Source organism: Ahaetulla prasina, chromosome 8, assembly GCF_028640845.1.
Source record: "Ahaetulla prasina isolate Xishuangbanna chromosome 8, ASM2864084v1, whole genome shotgun sequence".
In the NCBI taxonomy this organism is placed as follows: domain Eukaryota; kingdom Metazoa; phylum Chordata; class Lepidosauria; order Squamata; family Colubridae; genus Ahaetulla; species Ahaetulla prasina.
Genome location: NC_080546.1, coordinates 88,834,934 through 88,861,744, shown reverse-complemented (window position 1 = coordinate 88,861,744; position 26,811 = coordinate 88,834,934). Strand labels below are relative to the sequence as shown.

Sequence of the window (26,811 nt, the reverse complement as noted above, 5' to 3'; positions counted from 1 at the left end):
GGTTTGGTCAAGAAACCTCTGTAAGAAAACCACCAAGCTCAGAGGGCCTCAAGGACCCCTTATTATTAATTCTGTTGATTTGTGATTAAAAATGGGAGTAGCCGTCTGTGGATCTCCATCCTCATCCTACTAGGAACACCAGAGCTGTTCAGACTGAATCCTTGTCTTAACGCAGAGGGTATAACATATACAGGTGATCCTTGATTTACAACAGTTTGTTTAGTGACTATTCAAAGTTACGGCGACACTGGAAAAAGTGACTTATGACCACTTTTCAAAGTATCCCCACGGTCACATTAAAATTCAGACGTTTGGCAAACGGTTCCTATTTATGACAGTTGAAGTCATAAATTGACAGTTGACAGTTGAAGGGGCCGGAATAGCTCAGGCTGTAAAGAAGCCTGTTATTAGAACACAGCAGCCTGCAATTACTGCAGGTTCAAGCCCGGCCCGAGGTTGACTCAGCCTTCCATCCTTTATAAGGTAGGTAAAACGAGGACCCAGATTGTTGGGGGGGGGGCAATAAGTTGACTTTGTAAAAATATACAAATAGAATGAGACTATTGCCTTACACACTGTAAGCCGCCCTGAGTCTTCGGAGAAAGGCGGGATATAAATGTAAATAAATAAATAAATAAAAAGTGTCCCTGGGTCATGTGATTCCCCTTTTGTGCACTTCTGACAAGCATTGGGGAAGCCAGGTTCACCGAACTGTGTGACTAACTTAACAAATGCAATGATTCACTTAGCAACTGTGGCAAGAAAGGTCATAAAATGGGACAGACGGGCTTAACAAATCTTTCCCTTAGCAACCTAAGTGTTGGGCTCAACTGTGGTCGTAAAACGAGGACTACTGGTATCTTATTTTCACACTGTCAGCTTTTATTGAAAGTAGAACTATCAGGACAATATCTCATTTTGGCAGGATGCTATAAATCGGGGGTAGTCGACCTTTTTATACCTACCGCCCACTTTTGTATCTCTGTTAGTAGTAAAATTTTCTAACCGCCCACCGGTTCCACAGTAATGCGCCGTGTATCGTCATCTGCGCATGCCTGTCGCGCATCGTGGATTGGGTTTGGGGAGGGGGGCGCCGGCTACCAGCTCTGCTTGTCTGTTACAGCTGGGTGGTGTGGGGGGGGGAGATGCGCGAGCTATTCTGGGATGAGGGTCTTTCGTTTGCGGTCGCACTATAGCGCCATTTAGTTTCACTTACGTAACGTGAACTAAACTTATGCGTGGGCGATACAAATAGTATATTTTCAGAAATTTAAATTGTCACGGGGAATTTTATGAAAACCTAATGAAAATGTTTTTAAATAATGCTATGAAATTTTTTTTTAAAAGTCAACTAAATTTAAAAAAAGGAAAGTGCTTCAGTATCGGACAAAATCCCTACCGCCCACCATGAAAGCTGGAACACCCACTAGTGGGTGGTAGGGACCAGGTTGACTACCACTGCTATAAAGTACAAATTAAACCAGGTTAAAATTAGTTGGTAGGATCTCTTTTTTTAACCCACCAGGAAATCTGATCTCTTGACATATAAAAGTAAGAAAAGATTGATATCAGTAACAGAACGTTCAAAATTGTAAGTAGACAACAATCTCTACAATACATTAGAAGAAAAAGACATTTAATTGACTTTATTTATTTCACATATTCCTGACCTATTCAGCTCCCAAGCTTCTATTAAGTCAGCCATATAAATTATCCATCCATTATCTCAGGTGTAGAAAGCGACCCCTTTTATGAATCCAACAGAACTTGTAGTAGTAAATAAACTAACATTTCCATCCTAATAAGAAACGAGGCGCTGGCTTGCTACTCATGCTCTCCAATGTACGCCACTGGAAATCCCATTGCAGCCTTGCTTCTCTTTGCTTTGAAAGATCCAGATGCCAGCGCTGAACGGCCTCATCCTAATGCCCACAGGAGGGGAGGCTCGCATTTACTCCGCTACAAAACCATTCGGTCAGGTGAAGGCAGAAAACGATGCCGTGTTTAGTCCAGTTTCAAAAAACTTTGCATTCGTTCACCGAAAAAATGTTCCTCCTCGAGCGTTTTTTGGCTTGGTTCACCGCCGTCCGGACCGCACGTTCGAACACTTTTTGAACTCCCCGATTGGCCAGGGAGGAGCACTCCACGTAACCCTTCGCCCGGATGTCCTTCGCCAGTTGCTTGCCCTGCACCAGGCTGACACAGTTTGCGCTGTGAGGACCCGCGTCCCTTTGGTCGGTCTGGGTAGCCACCACCAAAATGGGGATTCGGGGCAAGTGGGTCCTGACCTCCATCACCCACTTGTTCCTTAAGCTGAGGAACGAGCTGTGATTGGCCACCGAATAGCACATCAACACCACGTCGGCTTGTTGATAGGACAGAGGGCGGATGCTCTTGAAGGAATCGCTGCCAGCGGTATCCCAAAGGCCTAAGCTGATCTGGGTGCCATCCATGAAGACATCCACGCCGGTGTTTTCATAGACGGTCGGCCTGTAAGCATCCGGAAAAGTCTCCGAAATAAAGCGGAGCAGCAACGCGGTCTTCCCCACGGCGGCGTCGCCTACCAAAACGCATTTGACCGAATCCAACATGTCCTCTGTCTCAAGGGGAGGTTCTAAACACTACTCCTAGGAAGGCTTCTCAGGAAATAGAAAATAATAATAATAAAAATCACCTTGCCAAGGTGACTTGTGGCATTTCTCTCCCCCCCAAAAATCGAAACGTCCTGCTTCACCGCTTCCACAATTCACTGAGTCAAAGAAGTTTCCTACAATGGAAAGAAAATATATTGGCATTTGGGTGGTAAATCATCATTTCCCCATTCTATCCGGTTTAATTTTTTGCAGACAGAAATCAAATTGCACCCGTTTGTACAAATTAGAACAATATTGCTGTTGATTAAAATCTAACCCTTCTCCTTGAAGGAGTCCACCATGGTGTACATTATATTTAACTAGTATGTACATCGTGTACATTATATTTAACCTAGATCAGGGGTCTGCAAACTTGGCTCTTTTAAGACTTGTGGACTTCAACTCCCAGAGTTCCTCAGCCAGCTTTGCTGGCTGAGGGACTCTGGAAGTTAAAGTCCACAAGTCTTAAAAGAGCCAAGTTTGCAGACCCCTGACCTAGATAATAGGTTAAAAGATCTGCTTTCCTTGACTTAACACAAATGCTGAATATTCAGAGGACTTAAAATGGAAACAGATAAACCCAAACCAATTTAACAACCAACAATCTGACATCTAGAGCAGTATAAATCTAGGATTTAAGGCAAAGGATGGGAAGGTTAGATTCAAAAGCACAATTAGTAATAATAGAAGCAGATTAGGTGCTCTCTCAACTCAACCTGTTTTGCAGGAGTTGTATTTCCCCGAAGAATTACATGCTCTTTTGAATTTCTTTGTGGAAGAGCAGAGTGTAAATCTGTCAAATCGTGATCCAATTACCAACCAAAATGATATGAATCTCTATTAAAAAAAAATTGAGTGGCAGGCTTCAGTGATTGACAACAGGACCATAGAGGTAATTCTTGGTCAACCTCTGTGCAGTAGTTTTGATAGCGAGATAGTGACCAGATCAATATCACCAAATAAATTTGCGAGTGAGATCTGAAGATGACCTGTATCCAACATTATCTCCTATGTCACATTATTATTATTATTTTTGCATACTTGCGGAGAAAAAAAAACCCCAGATCTTTTATTTCAACAGCTCTGCCATGGAAGGAAACAATAACATTCCTCAGGATCAGGTCTAGCTGAGATCCGAGAAACTGCAAAGAAAGCAGTTGACAGGAAAAGAGCAACGAACCTACTCATTTTATTTTATTTTTCCATAGCTCCCCAAGATCTGTTCCTTGTAGCTAAAAACGGGGCCTCTGGTTGTTAAGCAAGTCACTTCCCTTCTCTTGCTTAAGGTGCCTTAAAATTCAGATAAAATCAAAGACGCCAACCAAACCACAGAGCGGATCAACTGTCAACTGAAACAAGAATTGTACCACTCCGTATCACTCCATAAACGGTGTTTAAGCTGCCCCCATGTTGTGTCTTTTGGTAAACTCTCCCCCCCTCCCCCAAAGATTCCTTAACCGAACCCATCATAATCTACCGTATATTTTGTACAATTGATAAGCCTGAAACCCAATTTATGTCTTTCTCAGTCAACTTGTTTGCTATTTTGCTTTCCAATCTCTCAGGATTTTAAACCCGAGCATGTACATATTTTGTAACTTGAGTGTCATGCAGCAGCAGCTGGATTTAGCATACCGTTATTCTGTTCACTTCGGAGGGAGGAAGTTGCATTTTACCTATGGTACAATTGCCTTATTTTGTGGATTTATTTATTTTTTTAAAAAAAAGTAAGGCCAAGCTGAGAAAAAGAAGCAAAAGTTTTAATTCGTTTTCTTTTCTCCGTTTGGCTAATGAAGCAAGGAGCTTCTTACCTGAGGAGCGCTCCGTTCCAGTACGATGCCACTGAGATTTTTTTTCTTCTTCTTCTGTTGCTGCTATTTCTTTTGAGGACAGATTTTCAACATCTCCTCGACAGCTTCCAATCTGCGGCTTTTCCCCTGACTTCTGCTTGATGGTCTTTATGAGGTCATCTTTGCAACAGAAGGCATTTCCTGGTTCGTGAGAAATCGAGACAACGCAAATGGTTCAGAATACTTAGAAAAAGCATGAGCTATCCAGATTCGCAAACACTCCTTAAATCTCAATTTTGTAAGTAGTTTGTATCTCGCCAGAGCCGAATCACACAGCTGGTAGTGGTTGTTTTCAATCTCAGGTACTTAAAAATAAATAGCTTGGAGCAAATTGTCTGGGGGAGGTCGACTTCCCCATTTGTGACTGATTTGTAGTTTTTAAAGTAACAGAAAGAGAAAAATGTTCTTAAAAACTAGATGATAACGTGTATATTTAATTAATCACTGAATTAAAAAGAAGGTGACCAGATGTTTGTCCTTGTTTGTCCTTCTTTTTTTCCTCTAATCTGATCTTTAAGAAGTGCCTCACAGGACTCAAGAGCCAAGGGTGCCTTGGTGTCTGAAATAATTAGAGTGGGTGTCCTTTTTAAAAGAGTCTTAGTTGTTTTAAAATATGCAGAAATTATGGCAAATGCAGATAAAGAAAAAAACTAAAAAAGGAAAAAAGAACAAAATCTCCATCCGTCCATCCATCCATCCATATCTCTCTCTCTCTCTATCTATCTATCTATCTGTCTGTCTATCTATCTATCTATCTATCTATCTATCTATCTATCTATCTATCTATCTATCTATCTATCATCTATATATTTGAATTTTATATATTTTGAATTTTATATATACGACACCCATCTCACAGTTTGAGACAACTCTCGGTGGCTTTTTATTTATTGAGTTTATATACTTGCCATCTCACATTTCAAGGCAGACAAATACGCCTATGTGGAATGAATCTCATCTTAAATTCATAAAGGATATATTTAATGCTCCTTAAGACTTGTTCAAATGGGGCTTTCCAACTCTTATTCAAAAGTTCACGGAAATGACCAATATTCACTTTAGCAATACTCTTAAGGTATCTATTAAAATATGGTGGATTTGGAATAATCCCAGATAGCTTTCACTGCTAATACAGGAGTTGTTATCTTACAGAGCCAATTCAGAAGTTGCATTGTGCTCAGAAGGTTTGACTAAATTATTGCCACTTCAAAGTTTTAGACAAGACAAATTCCTCAGACGATGAAAACTTGAATTTCAATAAGCTGATCAGAAGTATCAATGCCCTTATTAGCTTATGAAGGGATTTAATTCCAATTTTTGAATTGGAGTTTTTCTACAGGAATGATTAACAAAGGTCAAAATTTAAGAATGATTTACATCCAATAATGCTGGAATTACAAATGAATTTTGACTGAAAAAGAAGCCAAACTCCTGCCAAAATTCCAATGGCTCATATTATAGATTTCCACTTGGACCCATAATGTTGAATTTGATCACTCGATTCCATAAATAAATATAAATCAAAAGACGTACCCGCCGATAAAGCTTAATACCAGGAACGTTAAAACTCCCACCATCGTATGAAAGCCATAGTTTAGATAAAATCTGGAGGGTTTGTCCTTACTGTAAAAATATAATAATTGATTATGTCCCAAAATAGTTCTGCGCTTCAGCCAGATTGCAGATTTAAAAAGTGACAGTAATAAGGGTGAAATTGAGCTATCAGAGACAGGCTTCAATTTCCTGGGGAGAGAGCATATCGCACTGAACAACACTAGGCAAAGAAGAACATTGGGGAGAAGAAATTAGAATCTCTGCGTTTGGCTTCTTATGCAAGTGGGAAGCAAAGACCAAAGAGAAATCGATGAATAAAACAAGAAAAGGAGGCTATTAATCAAGAAATCGAACAGCTACTCATCCAGAAACAGTTCTGGCCAATGAAACTTTCAAAGTCATCGCTTGTTGCCCTCTTCCATTAATGGCTGCTGACTTTGTTAACAGTCAAACTACCTATTGTGTCTTCCTCTGTGTGTGAGTGTTAGTGTGATGAGCTCTTACTGGCTTATTAATATATCTCTGTTCATCTTCCTTGTCTCCAGCTTTCTCTCCAAAGTGCTGAGACCCTACACAGCCCCGTCCAGTTTGGCTAATTAATATTTTTAAAATCGCAGCCAGGCTACAGGAAACGTGAAGACAACATTCAGAGTTGCTGTTATTTAAGAAGAAGAAAACTGGTCTTTATACAGGTAATCCTCGACTTACAACAGTTCCTTTAGTGACCGCTTGAAGTTGCGACGGCATCTTCATAGTCTCGTGATTTACATTCAGATGCTTGAAAACTGACTCACATCTATGACGGTCGCAGTGTCCCGGAGTCCCGGAATCCCCTTTTTGCGACCGTCTGAAGAGCGAAGTCAACGGAGAAGCCAGATTCACTGAACAACCGGCTTACTAATTTAACCACGGCAGTGTTTCGCTCGCACAAACGTGGCAGGAAAAGTTGTAAAATGGGGCAAAATTCACTTAACACGTTTCTCATTGAACAGCATGAATTTTGGTCTCAATTACGGTCATACGTCGAGGACTACAAGTATTGTCTTTCAGATGATGGTTAATATTTGAATGGTTCCTCCAAACGTGGTGCTCCTAAGTAAAATCTTTCAGAGGCTTGCTTTTTTTTCTTGTAAGTCTCAACAATAATTGAAATTTCACTTTTTAGTTGCTTCTTGAAGTGGCTACTCTCTGCATTTCATATAAGCAAACAGAGGCCGTGTTTTGGCCATCACCTTGTTAGATCCAGTCTTTCTAAGAACTTTTACTGTGGAGTTAAAGTTGGCAGAAAACAATCCTGCCATGAAATTAGCTTATTCATTGTGTTGGAAGGGACCAACACAACACCATCCCTTCTTCCAACACCAACATTGTAGTGTTGGAAGAAGGGAAAAGACATGTAAATTGTTGAATTTAAGGCCGTTCTCACCCCTGGGTGGTAGATGAACAAAAGCCAAGGGAGAAATCTTTCTCCCAGGATATGATGGTGTGTGAGTAGGTGCAGATGAAAGATAATTTTGGACTGATTGAATTTTACTGTAATCGCTAAGATTTCTTGATTCTGTTCCATTCAGGCTAATTTTGACTCGAGCTGTTTTTTTTTCCCCGCGCAAAACCACCTTTCTCTTTCTCTCTCTGACAAACTTAAACGTTTTTCTGGGCTTCCCAGAGCAGTTTCCCTGCCACTGTTCCAATAAGAACAATCATATCATACTTTCTGCTGAGCGGCCACAGAGTGGAGGATATCAAATATATTCATAAGTCTTAATATGTCTTCTCACCACATCTCTGCCATCAATACAATTGAACGTGTCCAGAAATATTTTACAAGAAGAGTTCTCCATTCCTCTGAAAACAACAAAATACCCTATCCCACCAGACTTAAAATCCTAGGCTTAGAAAACTTGGAACTCCGTCGCCTTCGACAAGACCTAAGTTTAACTCACAGAATCATCTCTTGTAATGTCCTTCCTGTTAAAGACTACTTCAGCTTCAATTGCAATAATACTAGAGCAACCAATAGATTTAAACTTAATGTCAATCGCTTAATCTAGATTGCAGAAAATATGACTTCTGTAACAGAATCATCAGTGCTTGGAATACTTTTACCTGACTCTGTGGTCTCTTCCCATAATCCCAAAAGCTTTAACCAAAAACTTTCTAATATTGACTTCACTCCATTCCTAAGAGGACCATAAGGGGCGTGCATAAGCGCACAAACGTGCCTACCGTTCCTGTCCTATTGTTTTTCTTTTCTTCTTTCTATAAGGTTACTTACGGGACCGCCTGCTGCTACCGAATACCTCTCACCGACCCGTGCGCTCTCACAGAGAGGGACTCCTCAGGGTGCCGTCGGCGCGACAGTGTCGTCTGGCGACACCCAGGGGAAGGGCCTTCTCTGTGGGGGCTCCCACCCTCTGGAACGAACTCCCCCCAGGACTTCGTCAACTTCCGGACCTCCGAACCTTTCGCCGCGAGCTCAAAACTTACTTATTTATCTGCGCTGGACTGGGTTAGTTTTTTTTAAGTTATGGGTTTTTAATGGGTTTTATCTCTAAATTTTAATTGTGGCCAATTCAAATAAGTTTTTACTAGTATTTTAATTGTATCTATAATGTATTTTCATTTTTTACTTGGCTGTGAACCGCCCTGAGTCCTTCGGGAGAAGGGCGGTATACAAATTTAAATAATAAATAAATAAATAAATAAATACATATATGCTTATACCTCCTTATATTTACTCATATATGTGTTTATATATTATATAATCTTTTTGTATGATACCTACATATATTGTTATGACAAAATAAATAAATAAATAAATAAATAAATATTGTAGACACTCGGTTTGATAATAAACTATCATTGCTGCAGTAGCCCGAGACGTGGCTTGAAACAAGGGTGGCATACTGCGAAACCTTGAGTCTTGCTGCGTGGGGGGCTACTTGAGCACAGACCGCAAATGTAAGTTGGTGTACGGTCAAGTGGCCCGATCGATGTTTAGAGGGGTCACCTTATTTAGATATTTGGGATTATTTGCATGCCACTGCTTTTAATCCGGGCATAACAAATACAGGTAGTCCTTGACTTAACAACAGTTAACACTTTTAGTGGCCGTTCAAAGTTATAAAGGCACTGAAAACAAGTGACTTAGAAGCATTTTTCACACAACCCTGCGATCCAAATTCAGAGGCATTCGGCAACCGGTTCATACTATTTATTTGGAAAATTTATATTGCCGCCTATTTGCACGTGGCGACTCAAGGCGGCTTACACGGATGCAAAACCACAATATCAAAGAAATAAAAATAATAAAAAAGAAAAATAATAAAATAAAATAAATAAAAGAACCCATCCTGGCGACAGCACACATTCATATGAGCCGTTTAATGGGCTCCATCCCGCTCGAGGTTCCCCAGGCCCGCTGGCAGAACTACGTCTTCAGGGCCTCCGAAAGAGAGTTAAGAGTGGGGGCCAGTTTAATCCCCAGGGGAGGGAGTGTGATGTTCCAGAGAGAGGGAGCCACCACGGAGAAGGCCCCGTTGTTGCGTGCCAAGGTGATATGATCACCCTTTGTGACCTTCTGACAAGCAAAGTCAATGGGGAAGCCAGATTCGCTATTGTTGGGGGGGCAATAAGTTGACTTTGTAAAAATATACAAATAGAATGAGACTATTGCCTTATACACTGTAAGCCGCCCTGAGTCTTCGGAGAAGGGCGGGGTATAAATGTAAACAACAACAAAAAAACAAAAAAAACAACAACAACCAGGTTACTAACTTATCAACTGGAGTAATTCCCTTAACAGCTGTGGCAAGAAAGGCATTGCAATGGGACAAAACTCACTGAACAACCGTTCTCACATAGCAGCAGAAATGTGGGGCTCAATTGGGATCCTGAGTAAAGGACTACTTTACTCGCTCATATTTAAAACACGACAGCCGCTCTTTTATGCTTCTAAATGGAATCGGGAATGCCGATCATAGCATGCGTAAAATCCCGTAACAAACCCTGATCAAGACCTGTTAACATCTATGAAAGCATCTTGTGGCGCAATCCCTTTGCTCACGAAGGTCATCGGCGGATATTTGATTAGACAAGACCTCCCCTCCGCCACAGATATATTTTACTCCCTTTTTTTAAAAAAATTCATTTTGTCACAACAGTATACACAAACATCGACATAAAAAAACAACACATCATAAAAGAAAAATATATATATATATAAGTAAAAGTATGCAACAGCTATGTTAATTTGATATAATGAAGGGAACAATAGGACAGGAACGGTAGGCACTTTTGTGCTCTTATGCACGTCCCTTATAGTCCTCTTAGGAATGGGGTGAGGTCAATAGTAGACAGTTTTTGGTTGAAGATTTTGGGATTATGAGTAGAGACTATGGAGTTCCAAGCGTTAACAACTCTGTTACAGAAGTCATATTTTCTGCAATCAAGTTTGAAGCGGTTGACATTAAGTTTGAATCTATTGTTTGCTCTTGTATTGCGATTGAAGCTGAAGTAGTCTTTTACAGGAAGGATATTGCAATAGATGATTTTGTGTGTTAAACACAGGTCATGTCGAAGTCGACGGAGTTCTAAGTTTTCTAATCCCAGGATTTCAAGCCTGGTGGTATAAGGTATTTTGTTGTTTTCGGAGGAGCGAAGAACTCTTCTAGTAAAATATTTCTGGACTCGTTCTATTGTGTTTATGTCAGAGATGTGGTGTGGGTTCCAGACGGATGAGCTGTATTCAAGAATAGATCTGGCAAATGCTATGTAGTTGCAGTGGGCTTTGGCATTTAGGTCATTTGATATGAAAACTCCAAGATCTTTGACAGGGTGGGGGTTGTCTGTAAGGTAATGTCCATCAAGCTTGTACTTGATGTTAGGGTTCTTTTTCCCAATATGTAAGACTGAGCATTTGCTGGTTGAGATTTGGAGTTGCCAAGTTTTAGACCAATCGGAAACAAAGTCAAGGTCTTCTTGAAGTATTATTAGTGGTATTAAATAGTTTGACATCGTCAGCAAAGAGAACACAATAACTTGAGATAAGGTCACAGAGATCATTTATGTATAGTATGAAGAGTGTTGGTCCAAGAACACTACCTTGGGGAACACCACTTTTGACAGGAACAGGATTTGATAGAGCATTGCCAATTTTGACCACTTGTCTGTTTGACAAGAAGGCATTTATCCAATTGTGAAGAGGTCCCGAAATGCCGTAGGATTTTAGTTTGAGAAGTTTATCATGTACTACTGAGTCAAAAGCTTTGCAGAAGTCTATGTAGATTGCATCTATTGCTTTTCCTTGATCAAGGTTGGTAGTCCATGTGTTTTTGCAGTAGAGAAGTTGTAAGTTACAAGACAATTTTTTTCTGAAACCAAATTGTTTATTAGAGAGAAGGTTGTTTGTTTCAAGGTGGAGTGTAATGGATTGGTTTATGATGGATTCCATTACTTTGCATGAGACACAACATAGAGAAATAGGTCTGTAATTTTCAACTAGGCGTGGATCTCCTTTTTTGAAGATAGGGATGACTGTGGCTAGAGACCAGAGTTTTGGAAGGGAACTAAATAGTTTGACATCGTCAGCAAAGAGAACACAATTACTTGCGATATAGTTTTGAAGGTTTTATTGAAGATTATTAAACCCTTCCCCTCCATCTTGGCCAATATAATTTTAACTGAATTTTCAATGGAGGGTCTATATTGCTTTAATATTTTACACGTACAGTACTTGCACTGAATAATTACAAGCCACCTAGAGTCACTTTCGGTGGGATGAGTGGCATAAAAGTTTATCTAAATAAAGTCCAACTTCTATTGCTCTGTTATTGTTTTGTGGCAATTCAGAGTTGGATGCCTCCTCAGCTGCACTTAAGGGAAACCTTTCCTTCTGAGATAGGACTAACTTCTTTTTAAGTCTGTAAAGATGCTGGCAGTGATCGAATTCGGGAATAATTTTTAAAATCAAATTCAAAATGGGCCAGTTTATTAGCCTTGCCATTCAAATAAGGAGTAGAAAGCACTTGGTAAATTTGTACTTAATCCTTCATAAAGCCAATCCATCTAATTATCACCGAATCATCTTATTAAGTATGCTAAACCAGGGGTCTCCAACCTTGGCAACTTTAAGACTGGCTGAGGACCTCTGGGAGTTGAAGTCCACAAGTCTTAAAAGTTGCCAAGGTTGGAGACCCCTGTGCTAAACATTAAAACCAAGGCATCTTTATGTCAGGTTGAAGGAATATCTAGCTCAAGGAAAGAGCTTAGCGGTGGAACAAGCTGGCTTTAAGTTTTCAATTTCTGATCCAGCGTCATCCTTCAGCATTTGGCAGGAAAATATTCCCAAATATTCTATTCTATTCAGAATGCAGTCTTTTCCAATACTTTTGATGGTGCTGATCATTTATAATGCTTCCTAAGGATACCTTGCACAAGTCAACGGCCTCTGTGCCCTCATACCTCGAATTCCCACTCAAAAAACAGTCAAAATTAAGACACTATCCTTCCTTTCCTCCTATGACTTTAACTTTTGCCCTCCCATAAATACGATTGTCACCCTCTTCTGCTAACTCTCAGATTAACGTCTAACCTTCTTTATGCTGAGAGTCAGCTATTATTTCTTTGATCCAAGTAGACCGCCATTGCTCCAGGGGTGGGTTTCAGCAGGTTCTGTCCAGTTCTGGAGAACCGGTAGCGGAAATTTTGAGTAGTTCGGAGAACCGGTAGTAAAAATCATGACTAGCCCCGCCCCCATCTGTTCTCTGCCTCCCGAGTCCCAGCTGATCGGGAGGAAATGAGGATCTTGCAGTAACCTTCCCCTGGAGTGGGGTGGGAATGGAGATTTTTGCAGTATCCTTCTCCTGCCATACCCACCAAGCCACGCCCACCAAGCCGTACCACACCCACCAAGCCACACCCACAGAACCGGTAGTAAAAAATTTTGAAACCCGCCATTGCATTGCTCCCTCCGAAATATTGAGGACTTGGAGGTAAATGATTGCACTCTGTAGGTGCTCTTCTTTATTAAGAGATTGCAATATAAGTGGGTTTCAAATTAATGGTATTCAAATTGAACACATCAAGGTATCTACATATTTAAGTATTCTTCCCGGTCCTATACTTCCTGGACACACCAAATTCAGGGAAATTCACCAAATAAAACTAAAAGACAGGGCTTTTTCTGCAGTGGCCTCTGCTCTGTGGAATATCCTCCTCTCGGAGCTTAGAAATGGCCCCAAACCTGTTGGCTTTTCGCAAGGTGTTAAAAAGTTGATTGTGTACCCAGGCCTGGAGCTCAGAGTGTGTTAAGAAGCCTGTTTTTCTTAGCTTTACTGATGGCTGGTTAACTATCTTTAACAGATTAACAGAGTTGGAAGGGACCTTGTAGGTCATCTAGTCCAACCCCCCCAAGCAGGAGACTCTACGCCATTTTTGACAAATGGCAGTCCAATCTCTTGGCTGCTGTATTAATTTGTATTTTAGATGTTTTTAACAGTTTCAGCTGTTTTATAGCTCTAGAATCGTAAGCTGCCCAGATAGAGGGCAGCTGTAGAAATCGAATGAATGAATGAATGAATGAATGAATGAATGAATGAATGAATGAATGAACGAACAAGTCCAGTGTTTAGAAAAGCAGGCCAATCTCTTGTATTTTACTTAGGAATGTAAGTCTCACTATGAACAGCAAGGCCTACTCCTAAGAAGTAGGCTCAACAGGCTAATGCAGACTGTTATTAACACAGCTGCCTGCAATTACAATTACTGCAGGTTTGAGTCCCACCAGGCCCAAGGTTGACTCAGCCTTCCATCCTTTATAAGGTAGGTAAAATGAGGACCCAGATTGTTGGGGGGGGCAATACAAGTTGACTTTGTATATAATATACAAATGGATGACGACTATTGCCTTACACAATGTAAGCCGCCCTGAGTCTTCGGAGAAGGGCGGGATATAAATTCAAATAAAAAAAAAGAAGGCGGCAGGCACTGGATTGCAACCTTAACCACAATATATCTGTGGAGATCCTCAGTCATCCAGGTCATGGTTGTCCCAAAGGTGCTTTTTTCAAGAGGTTTTCCTTGGTTGAACGACGAAACTTCTTGGATGAGAAGCGAAACATCTTCAAAGAAAACCCAGAAAATCCAGTTGCCCCTTGAAAAAGCAGCTTTGGGACTTAAACCACAATAGTTCCCAATTCAATTAATAGGCTGGGAGCGCTCTTTGATCGGGAGGTACGCTTCTCAAACACAAATCACACTATACTTTATGCGTCCATGCACGCAGTTGATCTAACCCTCTCAATACTTGTAGACTCTAGGTGGCCTATAGTCTCAATAGGAACATAGTTATTGGGATAGCGATTTGCCCCTTGATTTCAATGGAGGTTGAAACTCTGGGAGTAACATTTTTGGGTGCATCCTTATTAATCAGACCTGTTTGGGCTCCAAAGCTGAGCAGGGAACTCGCTTCTTACGAGAAAGACTAACTGGAAATTCTAAGCTTGGCTTACGTCAAGTGCCTGATCTTCGGACCTTTCGTCGTGAGCTTAAAACATATTTATTCATTCAAGCAGGACTGGCATAAATAGTTGTTTTTAAATTGGGGTTTTAATAATATTTTAAATTTTTAAATGTTTTAATAATCGGCCGCACAGTAATAGTTCTTTTTAAATTCTTTTAATTGTATATATTTTGTGTTTTATTTTGGCTGTACACCGCCCTGAGTCCTTCGGGAGAAGGGCGGTATAGAAATTTAATAAAATAAAATAAAATAAATAAATAAGCCCTATGGCATAGGGCCGGGTTATTTACGGGACCGCCTGCTGCCACCGACTATCTCCCACCGACCCGTACGCTCTCACAGGGAGGGACTCCTTAGGGTGCCGTCCGCCAGGCAGTGCCGACTGGCGACACCCAGGGGAAGGGCCTTCTCTGCGGGGGCTCCCACCCTCTGGAACGAGCTCCTCCCAGGATTACGTCAACTTCCTGACCTCCGAACCTTCCGCCGCGAGCTTAAGACACATCTATTTATCTGTGCAGGGCTGGCCTAGGGTTTAATTTTTAAAATTAATTTTTAATGGGGTTTTGTATTTTTAATTATAGTTTTAAATTTGGCCTAATGGAATAAGTTTTTTAAATGTTGTTTTAACATGTATTTATGTTATATTTTATGTTTTATAAGGCTGTAAACCGCCCCGAGTCCTTCGGGAGATAGGGCGGTATAGAAATTTGAATAATAAATAAATAAAATAAATAAGCCGGAAACTAAACCGGTAAATTGGAAAAAGGAGGGGGAAGAAGGACAGTCGCAATCTATTTTTTATTACAGTGCCAAGAAACAATACAGGTAGTCCTCAATTTGCGGCAGTTCACTTAGGGCCCGTTCGAAGTTGCAACAACACCAAGAAAAGTGACTTACGACCAGTGGTGGGATTCAGCCAGTTCGCACCACTTCGGGAGAACCAGTTGTTAACTTTCTGAGCAGTTTGGCAAACTGGTGGTTGGAACAAATCATTAGGGCAGAGAACCGGTTGTTAAATTACTTGAATCCCACCACTGCTTACAACCGTTTTTCAGATTCAACGCCCGTTGCAGCATCCCCACGGTCACGTGATGTACATTCGGATGCTTGACAGTTTATGACGGTTGCAGTGTCCCGGGGTCACGCTGTCCCCTTTTGCGACCTTCTGACAAGCAAAGCCAGCGGGGAACTGATTCACTTAACAACCGTGTTACTAATTGAACAGCCGCAGTGATTCACTGAACAAATGGGACAAGAGAAGTCAAGTGGAGCCAACAAAATTTCTCCCTTAAATTTTGGGCTCAACTGTGATTGTAAGTTGAAAACTACCTGTATGGATGAGTCCCCCTTGAGGAACACCAGCGGATAACTAGGGTAGCAACTGAGGTCTATAAAAAACTCTTTGCTGCCCTCTAGTGATGGTCTGGATTTTTTTCCTCACCCAGATCCGGAACCCCTGCTGTCATCATCCAAATGTGAGGTCAGCAATCTGTAAAGCTGGTTTTGATTTCGCCGTCCTCCCGGATGTAGCCTACATCCAGCCAAAGTTCACGAAGACACTCGTGGTCACAGAGGTGCCTTGATAAAGACTCTAAGAGGCTTGGGGGGGAAACTCTTTCATCTGGTCCTTAGAATAGAATAGAATAGAATAGAATTTTATTGGCCAAGTGTGATTGGACACACAAGGAATTTGTCTTGGTGCATGTGCTCTCAGTGTACATAAAAGAAAAGATACGTTCATCAAGGTACAACATTTACAACACAATTGATGATCAATATATCAATATAAATCATAAGGATTGCCAGCAACAAGTTATAGTCATACAGTCATAAGTGGAAAGAGATTGGTGATGGGAACTATGAAACGATTAATAGTAGTGCAGATTCAGTAAATAGTCTGACAGTGTTGAGGGAATTATTTGTTTAGCAGAGTGATGGCCTTCGGGAAAAAACTGTTCTTGTGTCTAGTTGTTCTGGTGTGCAGTGCTCTATAGCGTCGTTTTGAGGGTAGGAGTTGAAACAGTTTATGTCCAGGATGCGAGGGATCTGCAAATATTTTCACGGCCCTCTTCTTGATTCGTGCAGTATACAGGTCCTCAATGGAAGGCAAGTTGGTAGCAATTATTTTTTCTGCAGTTCTAATTATCCTCTGAAGTCTGTGTTTTTCTTGTTGGGTTGCAGAACCGAACCAGACAGTTATAGAGGTGCAAATGACAGACTCAATAATTCCTCTGTAGAATTGGATCAGCAGCTCCTTGGCGGCGTTAAACAACGTTAAACAACCAACCGATGCTTCAACAGCCCATGTCCCCTTTCTGAATTTGGCTTCAGAGTGCGGTTTCACATTCAGGCTGAGTTTGATGCTAATTTGGTTAGGGTTTTCCGCTGCGTTCCACCCCGATGTGTCAGAAGAATTTGAATACTGCCCGAAACAGCGCTTGTCCTAGGTTTCTGGCAAAGAAGCTGAATAATTGTCTTCCAAGCCTCTCTGCTAGATACGAGTGGCAGCACATTTGTTTTCTTTTGAAGCAGAAATCCCTAAAGGTAACCATTTCTGAATATTGCTTCTGTTCTGATTAAAAAGGGCCTCTGGTGGCTCAACAGGCTAATGCAGTCTGTTATTAACAGCAGCTGCTTGCAATTGCTGCAGGTTCAAGTCCCACCAGGCCCAAGGTTGACTCAGCCTTCCATCCTTTATAAGGTAGGTAAAATGAGGACCCAGATTGTTGGGGGCAATAAGTTGACTTTGTATATAATATACAAATGGATGAAGACTATTGCTTGACACAGTGTAAGCCGCCCTGAGTCTTCGGAGAAGGGCGGGATATAAATGCAAATAATAAAAAAAAAAAGCACTTTCCCACTTTCTGCCTTTCTTCTCATGCGCGTCTACCCCCAGCGATTCCAAAATCACTGTCCCCAAATTGGGTGTCTACCTGGATAGAAATCGTAGCAATCCCATTTCATCTGGAAATACCCGGAAAAAGACAGCTAATATAAATTATTATATTATTTACATTTACATATGGGATGATATGTAAATGGTCACAGTCATGCACAAGAGTTCAATGAAAATTGTTTAATTGTTAAAATTTAAGAAAATTTATATTCAAAAATAAATAAATAATATAAATTACATCATGTGTTCATTCCCACCAGTCCTGATTAACAATTTGTTAGGAATGTTAGACGTATTTATTCTTCCGCGCAGGGCTGGCATAAAATGATTAGTAATTTTAATGGGGTTTTTTATGGTTTTTAGGGGCTTAGTGTGTATTTTAATTTATGGGCCAAATTGAATAGGGTTTTTAAATGGGTTTTTTTAACTGTATATTGATTGTATATTGTATGTTTTAATGTGTTTTTACCTGGCTGGATACCGCCCTGAGTCCTTCGAGAGAAGGGCGGTATAGAACTTAATAATAATAATAATAATAATAATAATAATAATAATAATAATAATAATAATAATAATAATAATAATAATAATAATAATAATAATAATAATAATAATAATTGGAAGTTATCAAAGTTTCTGGATCATTTTCATCAACGTCTACTCTTGTAACTCAGCAAGAATTCAAACTAAAATCTAATTATTGTTTTGTCTTCCTTTGGGGAAATCTAGGCTTAATTTTAGCTAGAATTAACCATTATCTAGTCTGATTAAGTTGGACTTCTGTGTCCCTGGTTCAATGGACATATTTTCTATATGAATAGATTTAGATCCATTAACTGTAATCAGTGTCAATGAATCTGCTGAAAGTTTAGATGCAGAACTTGGCCCAGGTTTGCATTATCCGTTTGAAATAAAGCCACCATTTCAAATGGAAAGGTTAAGATAATAATAAAGACTCTAACATTTTGGCAGAATTATATATGTTGTTGTGTGTAGCTTCATAAATGGGTTCAAATAATTGTTGGTGAAGGTTTTGCTTAAGAATCAATGCTTCTCAGTTTTTTAAACATGTTCCCAAACAGTAATAAAATACGCACACTTTATATTTAAAAATATGCATAAGATTTGTTATTGCCGTTTGTGACTTTTCCCCCCCCTTTAATTCTAGCTTTTATAAACCTTTGAAGGTTAATTCTTTCAAAAGATTGCATTCTTTCCTCTCTCTGCAACTATGAATGACCATCAGATGATAGCAAAGACCTGTAGAAAAGAATATTTGTAGCTCAGGGTTAAACGGTAGGGCCCTTGGTGGTCTTTGAGCTTGGTGGTTTTCTTGCAGACATTTCATGACCCAACTAGGTAACATCTTCAGTCCTTAGAAGGGACATCTCGGATGATGTCCAATAGCTTGCCCTGTCAGTGTTGGTGGAGATAACTCCTTGATAATTTCTTGATTGCTGCTATCATGTACTGTTTGATTGTTCGTCTGAGTTAGTAGTTCATTAATTAAGAGTCCTGTTGGTATTATTTGTCAGGTATTAATCCCTGTTTATCTGGTTGTTGATGGCTGGCCAGGAGATGCTCTGGTCTTTCCGTTTCCTTTTAGTTTTTCCACCGCTGTTCTGAATCAAATCTAAAGGTTGCTTATCTTTATGTGCCTGTTGGTGGCTGATTTGTTGGCGTGCTAGGCTTCCCAGGTATCCTCTAGCGTTTTGGGATTTAACCTTGTCTAGGATTCTGACAGATTCCCAGTTGAAATTGTGGTTAAATCCGACCACATGTAGTCATGAATTATGTGGCGACAGCAAAGAAGTAGAGATTTCCGTTTCTCTTAGCTGTTATCAAGTGTTTGTCCAGATTTCTTAGCCCAGATATGGTATTGCTACTGGCAATCTGTAGGATCACCTCTCTTCCTGCCTTTATAGGTTTTTTTTTCTTTTTCTATGAATAAACTAATCTACTGATTGTGTAAGTGTGTTAACACCAAATAACATGATTTTCCTGTGGATAAGGGGGACAAACTTCCTATGTCAAGCAAAGGATTGGGGTTAAGATTGGGTTAAACTAGAACTTTCTCTACCCCACACATTTTGTGCGATTCTTGTTCCCAAGGTCTTCTCCACATGGAAATATGGTCTATTGAACTAATAAGAACATCCCTTACCAAACTATATTTCTGTCTTTTGAGCTTCAGGGCCCTCAACTAACGGCTGGGCGGCTTCTCTGCTGACAAGTAATTACAATGAATTGCAAGAAAAACAACAGCTGGAATCCACCTCTTCATGCCCCATTGATTTCACCAGGAGCACTGAAGCTTGTCACTAACTAACCCAATATCCAAACATGAAAGACAGAAAAGAAAGAAAGGAATCTTGATTGCAGAAAATATGACTTCAGTAACAGAGTTGTTAATGCCTGGAATGCACTACCAGACTCTGTGGTCTCTTCCCACAATCCCCAAAGCTTTAACCAAAGACTATCTACTGTTGACCTCACCCCATTCCTAAGAGGTCTGTAAGCATAAGAGCACCAGCCAGCCTACCGTTCCTGTCCCAATGTCCCCTTTGATTGTATCCAATTCGTATAATTTTTTATGCTTATGCTTATATATATGCTTATATATCGTATAGTTATTTCATGCTTATGCTTATATATACTGTTGTGACAAATAAATAAATAAATAAAATAAATAAAGGAGGGAGGGAGGGAGGGAGGGAGGAAGGAAGAAAGAAAGAAAGGAAGGAAAGAGAAAGGAAGGAAGAAAGAAAAAGAAGGAAAGAAAGAAAGAGAAGGGAAGGGAAGTAAAGAAAGAAAGAGAAAAGGGAAAGAAAGGAAAGAAAGAAAAAAGGAAGGAAGAAGAAAGAAAGAAAGAAAGAAAAGACGAAGGAAGGAAGAAAAAGAAGGGAAGAAAGAGAAGGGAAGGGAAGTAAAGAAAGAAAAGGGAAAAGAAAGGAAAGAAAAGAAAGAAAAAGGAAGGAAGGAAGGAAGGAAGAAAGAAAAAGAAAAGACGAAGAAAGGAAGGAAGAAAAAGAAGGGAAGAAAGAGAAGGGAAGGGAAATAAAGAAAGAAAGAAAGAAAAGAGAAAGAAACGAAAGGAAAGAAAGAAAAAGAAAGGAAGGAAGGAAGAAGGAAGGAAGGAAGGAAGGAAGAAAGGAAGAAAGAAAGAAAGAAAGAAAGAAAGAAAGAAAGAAAGAAAGAAAGAAAGAAAGAAAAGACGAAGGAAGAAAAAGAAGGGAAGAAAGAGAAGGGAAGGAAGAAAGAAGGAAGAAGAAAGAAAGAAAAGGGAAAGGAAAGGAAAGAAAAGAAAGAGAAAAAGCAAGGAAGGAAGGAAGAAAAAGAAGGGAAGAAAGAAGGGAAGGGAAGTAAAGAAAGAAAGAACGAAAAGAGAAAGAAAGGAAAGAAAAGAAAGAGAAAAAGAAAGGAAGGAAGGAAGGAAGAAAGAAAAGAAAGAAAGAAAGAAAGAAAGAAAGAAAGAAAGAAAGAAAGAAAGAAAGAAAGAAAGAAAGGGAAAGAGCGAACTAACTTACCAGATCGAGGCTGCTGAACAGCGTCTCTTGCAAATGTTGCTAGCCGTCTATTTTGATGAGAAGGCAATCAAGGAAAAAACGTGATGTCCTTCCTCCCTAAATCTAGCGGGGCGACAATCTTTAACCTCCCAGAGCGAAGAACCTCCAACCGAGGGAGCTACTTTTTCAAAAAGCAACCCTCAGGAGCTCAGGAGCTTCCACGATGTTCCTGGTCAAAACAGCAACAGCAGCAGCAGCAGCAGCAATAGCTGATGCCAAAAGACCAAACAGAAAAAAGGCGTCAGCTTTTTGACTCAGTTTCCTGGGGCGTTCCAGCTCTGCCCGTGTGGGTTTCCCTGTGGTGGGTTTATGCCGAGGCTCAGGAGGGTGAAGAAAACAAGAGCCCGGCTGCCCACACTCTGCCCACACTCCTTAGCCTGTCGCCAGGCGGAACGAAAGAGCCGGATTTCGAACGAGTTGAGGAGCAACCACCAACGATCCCTTTCATTTTATTCGTTTCGGTTTTCTGTGGTTTTAACTTTTTTTATTGAGTCAGAAAATAAAATAAGAGACAAAATACAAAAAGTAAATAGGAGAGCGGTGGGGAGGAAAAGGTGGGGGGGGGGAAGAGAAGTGTGGAAGGGTAAGAAAAAGAAAAAGAAGAAGAATTGACTTCCGACACTCTCTGGGGCAGTAAAATAAGGCATTCACATCAAATCACAACTTTTTGGTTTTTCATAATAATACGAACAAGCCATTTCTATAAAGATCCGTCAGTCCAATCGGTAAAACCCAAAATCAAAGTTCATTCTTTTCCGCTTCGAGACAAAGTTCAGAAGCGGACTCCATGTGGAAACAAAAGTACTTATGTTCTTTTCTTTAATCAAAAAGGTCAATTTTGCCATTTCAGCCAAACTCCATTAACTTCTGCGACCGTTTGTCCATAGTAGGAATCAAAGTCTCCTTTCATTTTTGTGCATACAATAATCTTGCTGCTGCCAACATATATAGTGATAAAGTTCCAACTTTTTTTTTCTCCAGGTCTTTTTCCATTAGGGCCAAAAGGAAAAGAACTTTCCTAATGTATTCATTTTGGTTCTAACTGCCACTCAGTTAATGAAAAATTGCACTTACTGGCCAAGTGCAATTGGACACGCAAGGAATTTGTCTCCGATGGTCTCTATGTACATACAAGCAATGAGTGACAAATCACACATTGGAGAGTTGGGAAAAAAGGACAGTGAATGAGATGTTTGGCCCTTTCCATAGTCCATAAAGTAAAGATAAAGGATTCCCTCACACATATGTGCTAGTTGTTCCTGACTCTAGGGGGTGGTGCTCATCTCCGTTTCAAAGCCGAAGAGCCAGCACTGTCCAAAGACGTCTCCGTGGTCATGTGGCCGGCATGACTCAACGCCAAAGGCGCACGGAACGCTGTTACCTTCCCACCAAAGATGGTCCCTATTTTTCTACTTGCATTTTTTACGTGCTTTCGAACTGCTAGGTTGGCAGAAGCTGGGACAAGTCACGGGAGCTCACCCCGTTACGCGGCACTAGGGATTCGACTGCGTCCCTAACCCCATCTTATTTGAAAATGGGAATTTATTCATGTGTCCTAACCCCATCTTATTTCAAAATGGGAATTTATTTGTGTGTGTGTTTGTAAGTATGTATGTATGTATGTATGTGTGTGTGTGTATATATATATATATTTTCTGAGGTTTTCGCGGGTGTTTGTATGTAGGTCTTTGGTTATTCGGGTTTTCTCCTGCGTAAAATTGGAAGTGTCTTGACAATGTTTCAACGAAGTTTTTATATATATATATAAAATGATTTATATCTTACCTTCACTATTTTTACAAATAACTCAAAGGGATGAATATATGCAACAGATCTTCCTCCTTCTGTTTTCTTCCCAACAACAATCCTTTGAGATGGGTTAGGCTGAGAGAGAGGACTGGTCCAAAATTACCCAGCCAGTTTTCATGGCTAAGACAGGACTAGAATTCACCATCTCCTAGTGATTGGCCTAACGTCACCTTTCATGCCTAACATGGGACTAGAACTCACATTCTTCACCTGGATTCTAGCCTGGTGCCTTAACTACTAAACCAAGCTGACTGCCTGACTTCTGCCTGTATATTTTTGGGAACAAACCTGTGGCTTTCTCACTGTTGCTGTACAACAAATCCCAGGATCTCTCACCACTGGCCATATTAACTCAATCTATTAGGAATTGTCAAAAACATCTGGATGTTACAGCTTAGTCACTGTATAATCACATCCCTCCGACTGCTTAAAGACACCCTGTTTTTCCACGGAATTGTCAAGGAGGTGTATTTTTCCAGCGAGTGCATGTGGTCTGAAAATCTTTTTATCAGATTTATGAAAATGAGCCATTTATGATTATTAAAGCGGTCGGTGCTTCTTGTGGCTAATTTGGGTCATGCCTTACGCGCACCGGCTGACAACAATTTTCCAGAGTCCTAGGTCGATGTTTCCATGTGATTAAACCAAGTATCCTGCAGCCCCATTGGGTCATTTTCCTGCAAACATGAATCCTGAAAATTGTACCACAATATTATATTGGCATTGTTGTTGGTCTGTCTCCTGCTGGGGGTGTTAAGATTCGGCAGAGGTTTTGATATATTTCGGCTTAGAAGAATAGAATAGAATAGAATAGAATTTTTTTATTGGCCAAGTGTGATTGGACACACAAGGAATTTGTCTTGGTGCATATGCTCTCAGTGTACATAAAAGAAAAGATACGTTCATCAAGGTACAACATTTACAACACAATTGATGATCAATATATCAATATAAATCATAAGGATTGCCAGCAACAAGTTATAGTCATACAGTCATAAGTGGAAAGAGATTGGTGATGGGAACTATGAAACGATTAATAGTAGTGCAGATTCAGTAAATAGTCTGACAGTGTTGAGGGAATTATTTGTTTAGCAGAGTGATGGCCTTCGGGAAAAAACGAGAACATATATAAAGACTGAAGATCAAGGAAGAAAATTTATTTATTTATTTATTTGTTTGTCAAACACAACAGTATATATAAGCATATCCATGAAATAACCATACTAATTGGATACAATCAAAGGGAACATTAGGACAGGAACGGTAGGCACGCTGGTGCTCTTATGCACGCCCCTTACAGACCTCTTAGGAATGGGGTGAGGTCAAAATGGTGAGGGAGTTCGGGCCATACTTCTGTTTATTCATTTATTTGCGGCCCATCATAACCCTTTAAAAAAAAAGCTCCCGACGTTCACAGAAGGTTGTGAGAAGCCTTTGGAACAAGTGCAAGGTCACGGGCCCTGAGTAACACAACACTTCCTGTAATTTTATGTAATTAATTTTGCATTGCAGGCAGCAGAGGAAAACGTCCGGTTTGAATGAGTGTATTTAACATGAACAGTTAAGATTAAAAAAAAAATATTTGGGTGTTTTTACATCAAAAACTGGAACGTAGCGATGGTTGTCGAAACGAATGAATTGCCAACTATGAAGCATCTGGAGTGGCAAGACAGCTGTCAGTCTTCCACTGAACATCAGTTACCTTGTTTCCCCCAGAATAAGACATCCTCTGATAATAAGCCTAGTTCATACCAGGGGTGAAATCCAGCAGGTTCTAACAGGTTCTGGAGAACCGGTAGCAGAAATTTTGAGTAGTTCGGAGAACCGGCAAATACCACCTCTGGCTGGCCCCTGAGTCGGGTGGCAATGGGGATTTTGCAGTATCCTTCCCGCAGGAGTGGGGAGGGAATGGGGATTTTGCAGTATCCTTCCCCCAGGAGTGGGGAGGGAATGGGGATTTTGCAGTATCCTTCCCCACCACACCCACCAAGCCACGCCCGAACTGGTAGGGAAAATTTTTTGAATGTCACCAATGTTTCATACCTACCTACATCCACCACTGATGATGTTCCTTACCTGGGTCATGAAACGTCTGCATGAAAAGAGCCAAGCTCAGAGAGCATCAAAAGAATCTCTTCATTAAAAACAAAATGTGTCTTCTATAAACTGCAGGACCCAGATAAAAGCCAGTAGCTTCTAATCTTATTGCTGTAAGAAGCAGAATGTGAGATATTTACCTGGCTAGATGAATGTACCTGATTCTTACAAGTTATATGGGTGAAACACAGCTGTATGCACAAGTAAGAAACTCTAAGTGTTATACAATATTCTGTGCTTAGTGGAAAGATACAAACTTCTGTGTATGCAGCACATAAAATGTGACAGAGTTGTGGGTGAATGTCAGACTTCTTTCACTTCTTGCTATATTGGCAAGAACTGTGTAAATTGTAGGCAAAATAACTAAGCACGAACATAACATAAGGTTTTGGTAACCACCTTTAAAGCGCTCCATGGCTTGGGACCTGGGTACTTACGGGACCGCCTTCTGTTACCTCATGCCTCCCACCGACCCGTACGCTCGCACAGAGAGGGCCTTCTCAGGGTGCCGTCCGCCAGACAATGCCGGCTGGCGGCCCCCAGAGGAAGATCCTTCTCTGTGGGGGCCCCCACTCTTTGGAATGAACTCCCTCCTGGTTTACGTCAAATACCTGACCTTCGGACTTTTCGCCGCGAACTGAAAACATATCTGTTTGTTCGTGCGGGGCTTTCTTAAATTGTTTAGTTTTAAATTCTAAATTTCTTTTTGGTTTTAATTGGGGTTAGATTCTTAATTATTTTAATTTCGGCCACACTGTATAATAAGTTTTTTAATTTTATTTTAACTGTATATTGTTTTTTTTTACTCTGGCTGTACACCGCCCTGAGTCCTTCGGGAGAAGGGCGGTTTATAAATCTAATAAATAAATAAAATAATAAATAAATAATGAAATACAGCATTGGTGAAGCAGTGATCATGATCGAAAAAAATATTGACTTCTAAAGCCACAATTATGTATCTCTCTAAAGCAGCTATAAGACTTCCCATGTAAATACAAATGGAGATGGGTTTTGCATAACCTGTTTATTTTTTCTTTGTCGAGGTCCAAAAATTGTACCAGCAATAACTTGGGCAGGCTATATGCTTGAGCTGAATTTGTCAGTGTTATGAAAGACAATACAATATTACAGAATATTCTCGTAAACTTTTGGGTTGCAGGCAAGCAATGCTTTGTTATTTTATATTTCTAGTACAAATAATCAATACTATAACTATCTCCAGATTGTAAGCACGTAAAGGAATTTAAAAACAAAATAAAATCATGTAATAGCTTAGCAACAGCATACTGTATAAAAATTGTATATACACACACACACACACAAACACAGTTCCTACATTCTTCAGGCATTTAACATTTAAAAATCTCCTGCCCAGGTGAAAAAAGAGATGAGCACCAATCATCTGAGATGGCATTCGCTCGACAAGTCAAGACAAGACTTCTTTCTTTCTTTCTTGACAAGACATATTTTTGGTCTTGTCTTGTCTTCACAAGTCAAGTCAAGACAAGACAAGACAGAAAATATGACTTCTGTAACTGAGTTGTTAACGCTTGGAACTCATTACCTGACTCCGTAGTCTCTATTCAAAATCCCAAAATCCCGTTCCTGTCCTATTGTTCCCTTCATTATATCAAATTAACATAGTTAACAAAGAAATATATATATTTCTTTCATGATATCTTGTTTTTTTATTTATGACGATGTTTGTGTATACTGTTGTGACAAAAATAAAAAATAAAAAAAGTCCACAGAACGATGAAGGGATTCTCATTTGTGGCCGCCTACTTTGTTTAGTGAACACATGTAAAGAAAGGCCTCTAAAGACGATTCAAGAGTTCAGACAAATATATATGGGAAGGGATAATTTTAAGGTGTCCCTCTT

At 40.1% G+C, this 26,811-nt stretch overlaps 1 protein-coding gene across 2 annotated transcripts; it reads right to left on the bottom strand.

The window, feature by feature from the left end:
- Window positions 1-1,185: 1,185 nt before the first annotated feature.
- Window positions 1,186-21,397, bottom strand: RHOH (ras homolog family member H). Of its 2 annotated transcripts, XM_058193047.1 has the most exons (4): window positions 20,985-21,397; window positions 6,017-6,106; window positions 4,445-4,624; window positions 1,186-2,767 (listed from the first exon to the last, which is right to left on the bottom strand). In XM_058193047.1, the coding sequence occupies exon 4, from the start codon at window positions 2,589-2,591 to the stop codon at window positions 2,016-2,018; it is 576 nt and encodes a 191-aa protein (XP_058049030.1). In that variant the 5' UTR covers window positions 2,592-2,767; window positions 4,445-4,624; window positions 6,017-6,106; window positions 20,985-21,397; the 3' UTR covers window positions 1,186-2,015. The 2 variants fall into 2 exon arrangements, with proteins under 2 accessions (XP_058049030.1, XP_058049029.1); XM_058193046.1 differs by lacking the exon at window positions 6,017-6,106.
- Between the last annotated feature and the right edge of the window lie 5,414 nt (window positions 21,398-26,811).

Bases quoted from the DNA above. Each gene is read 5' to 3' on its own strand.
- RHOH (XM_058193047.1), bottom strand. From the start codon at position 2,591: ATGTTGGATTCGGTCAAATGCGTTTTGGTAGGCGACGCCGCCGTGGGG.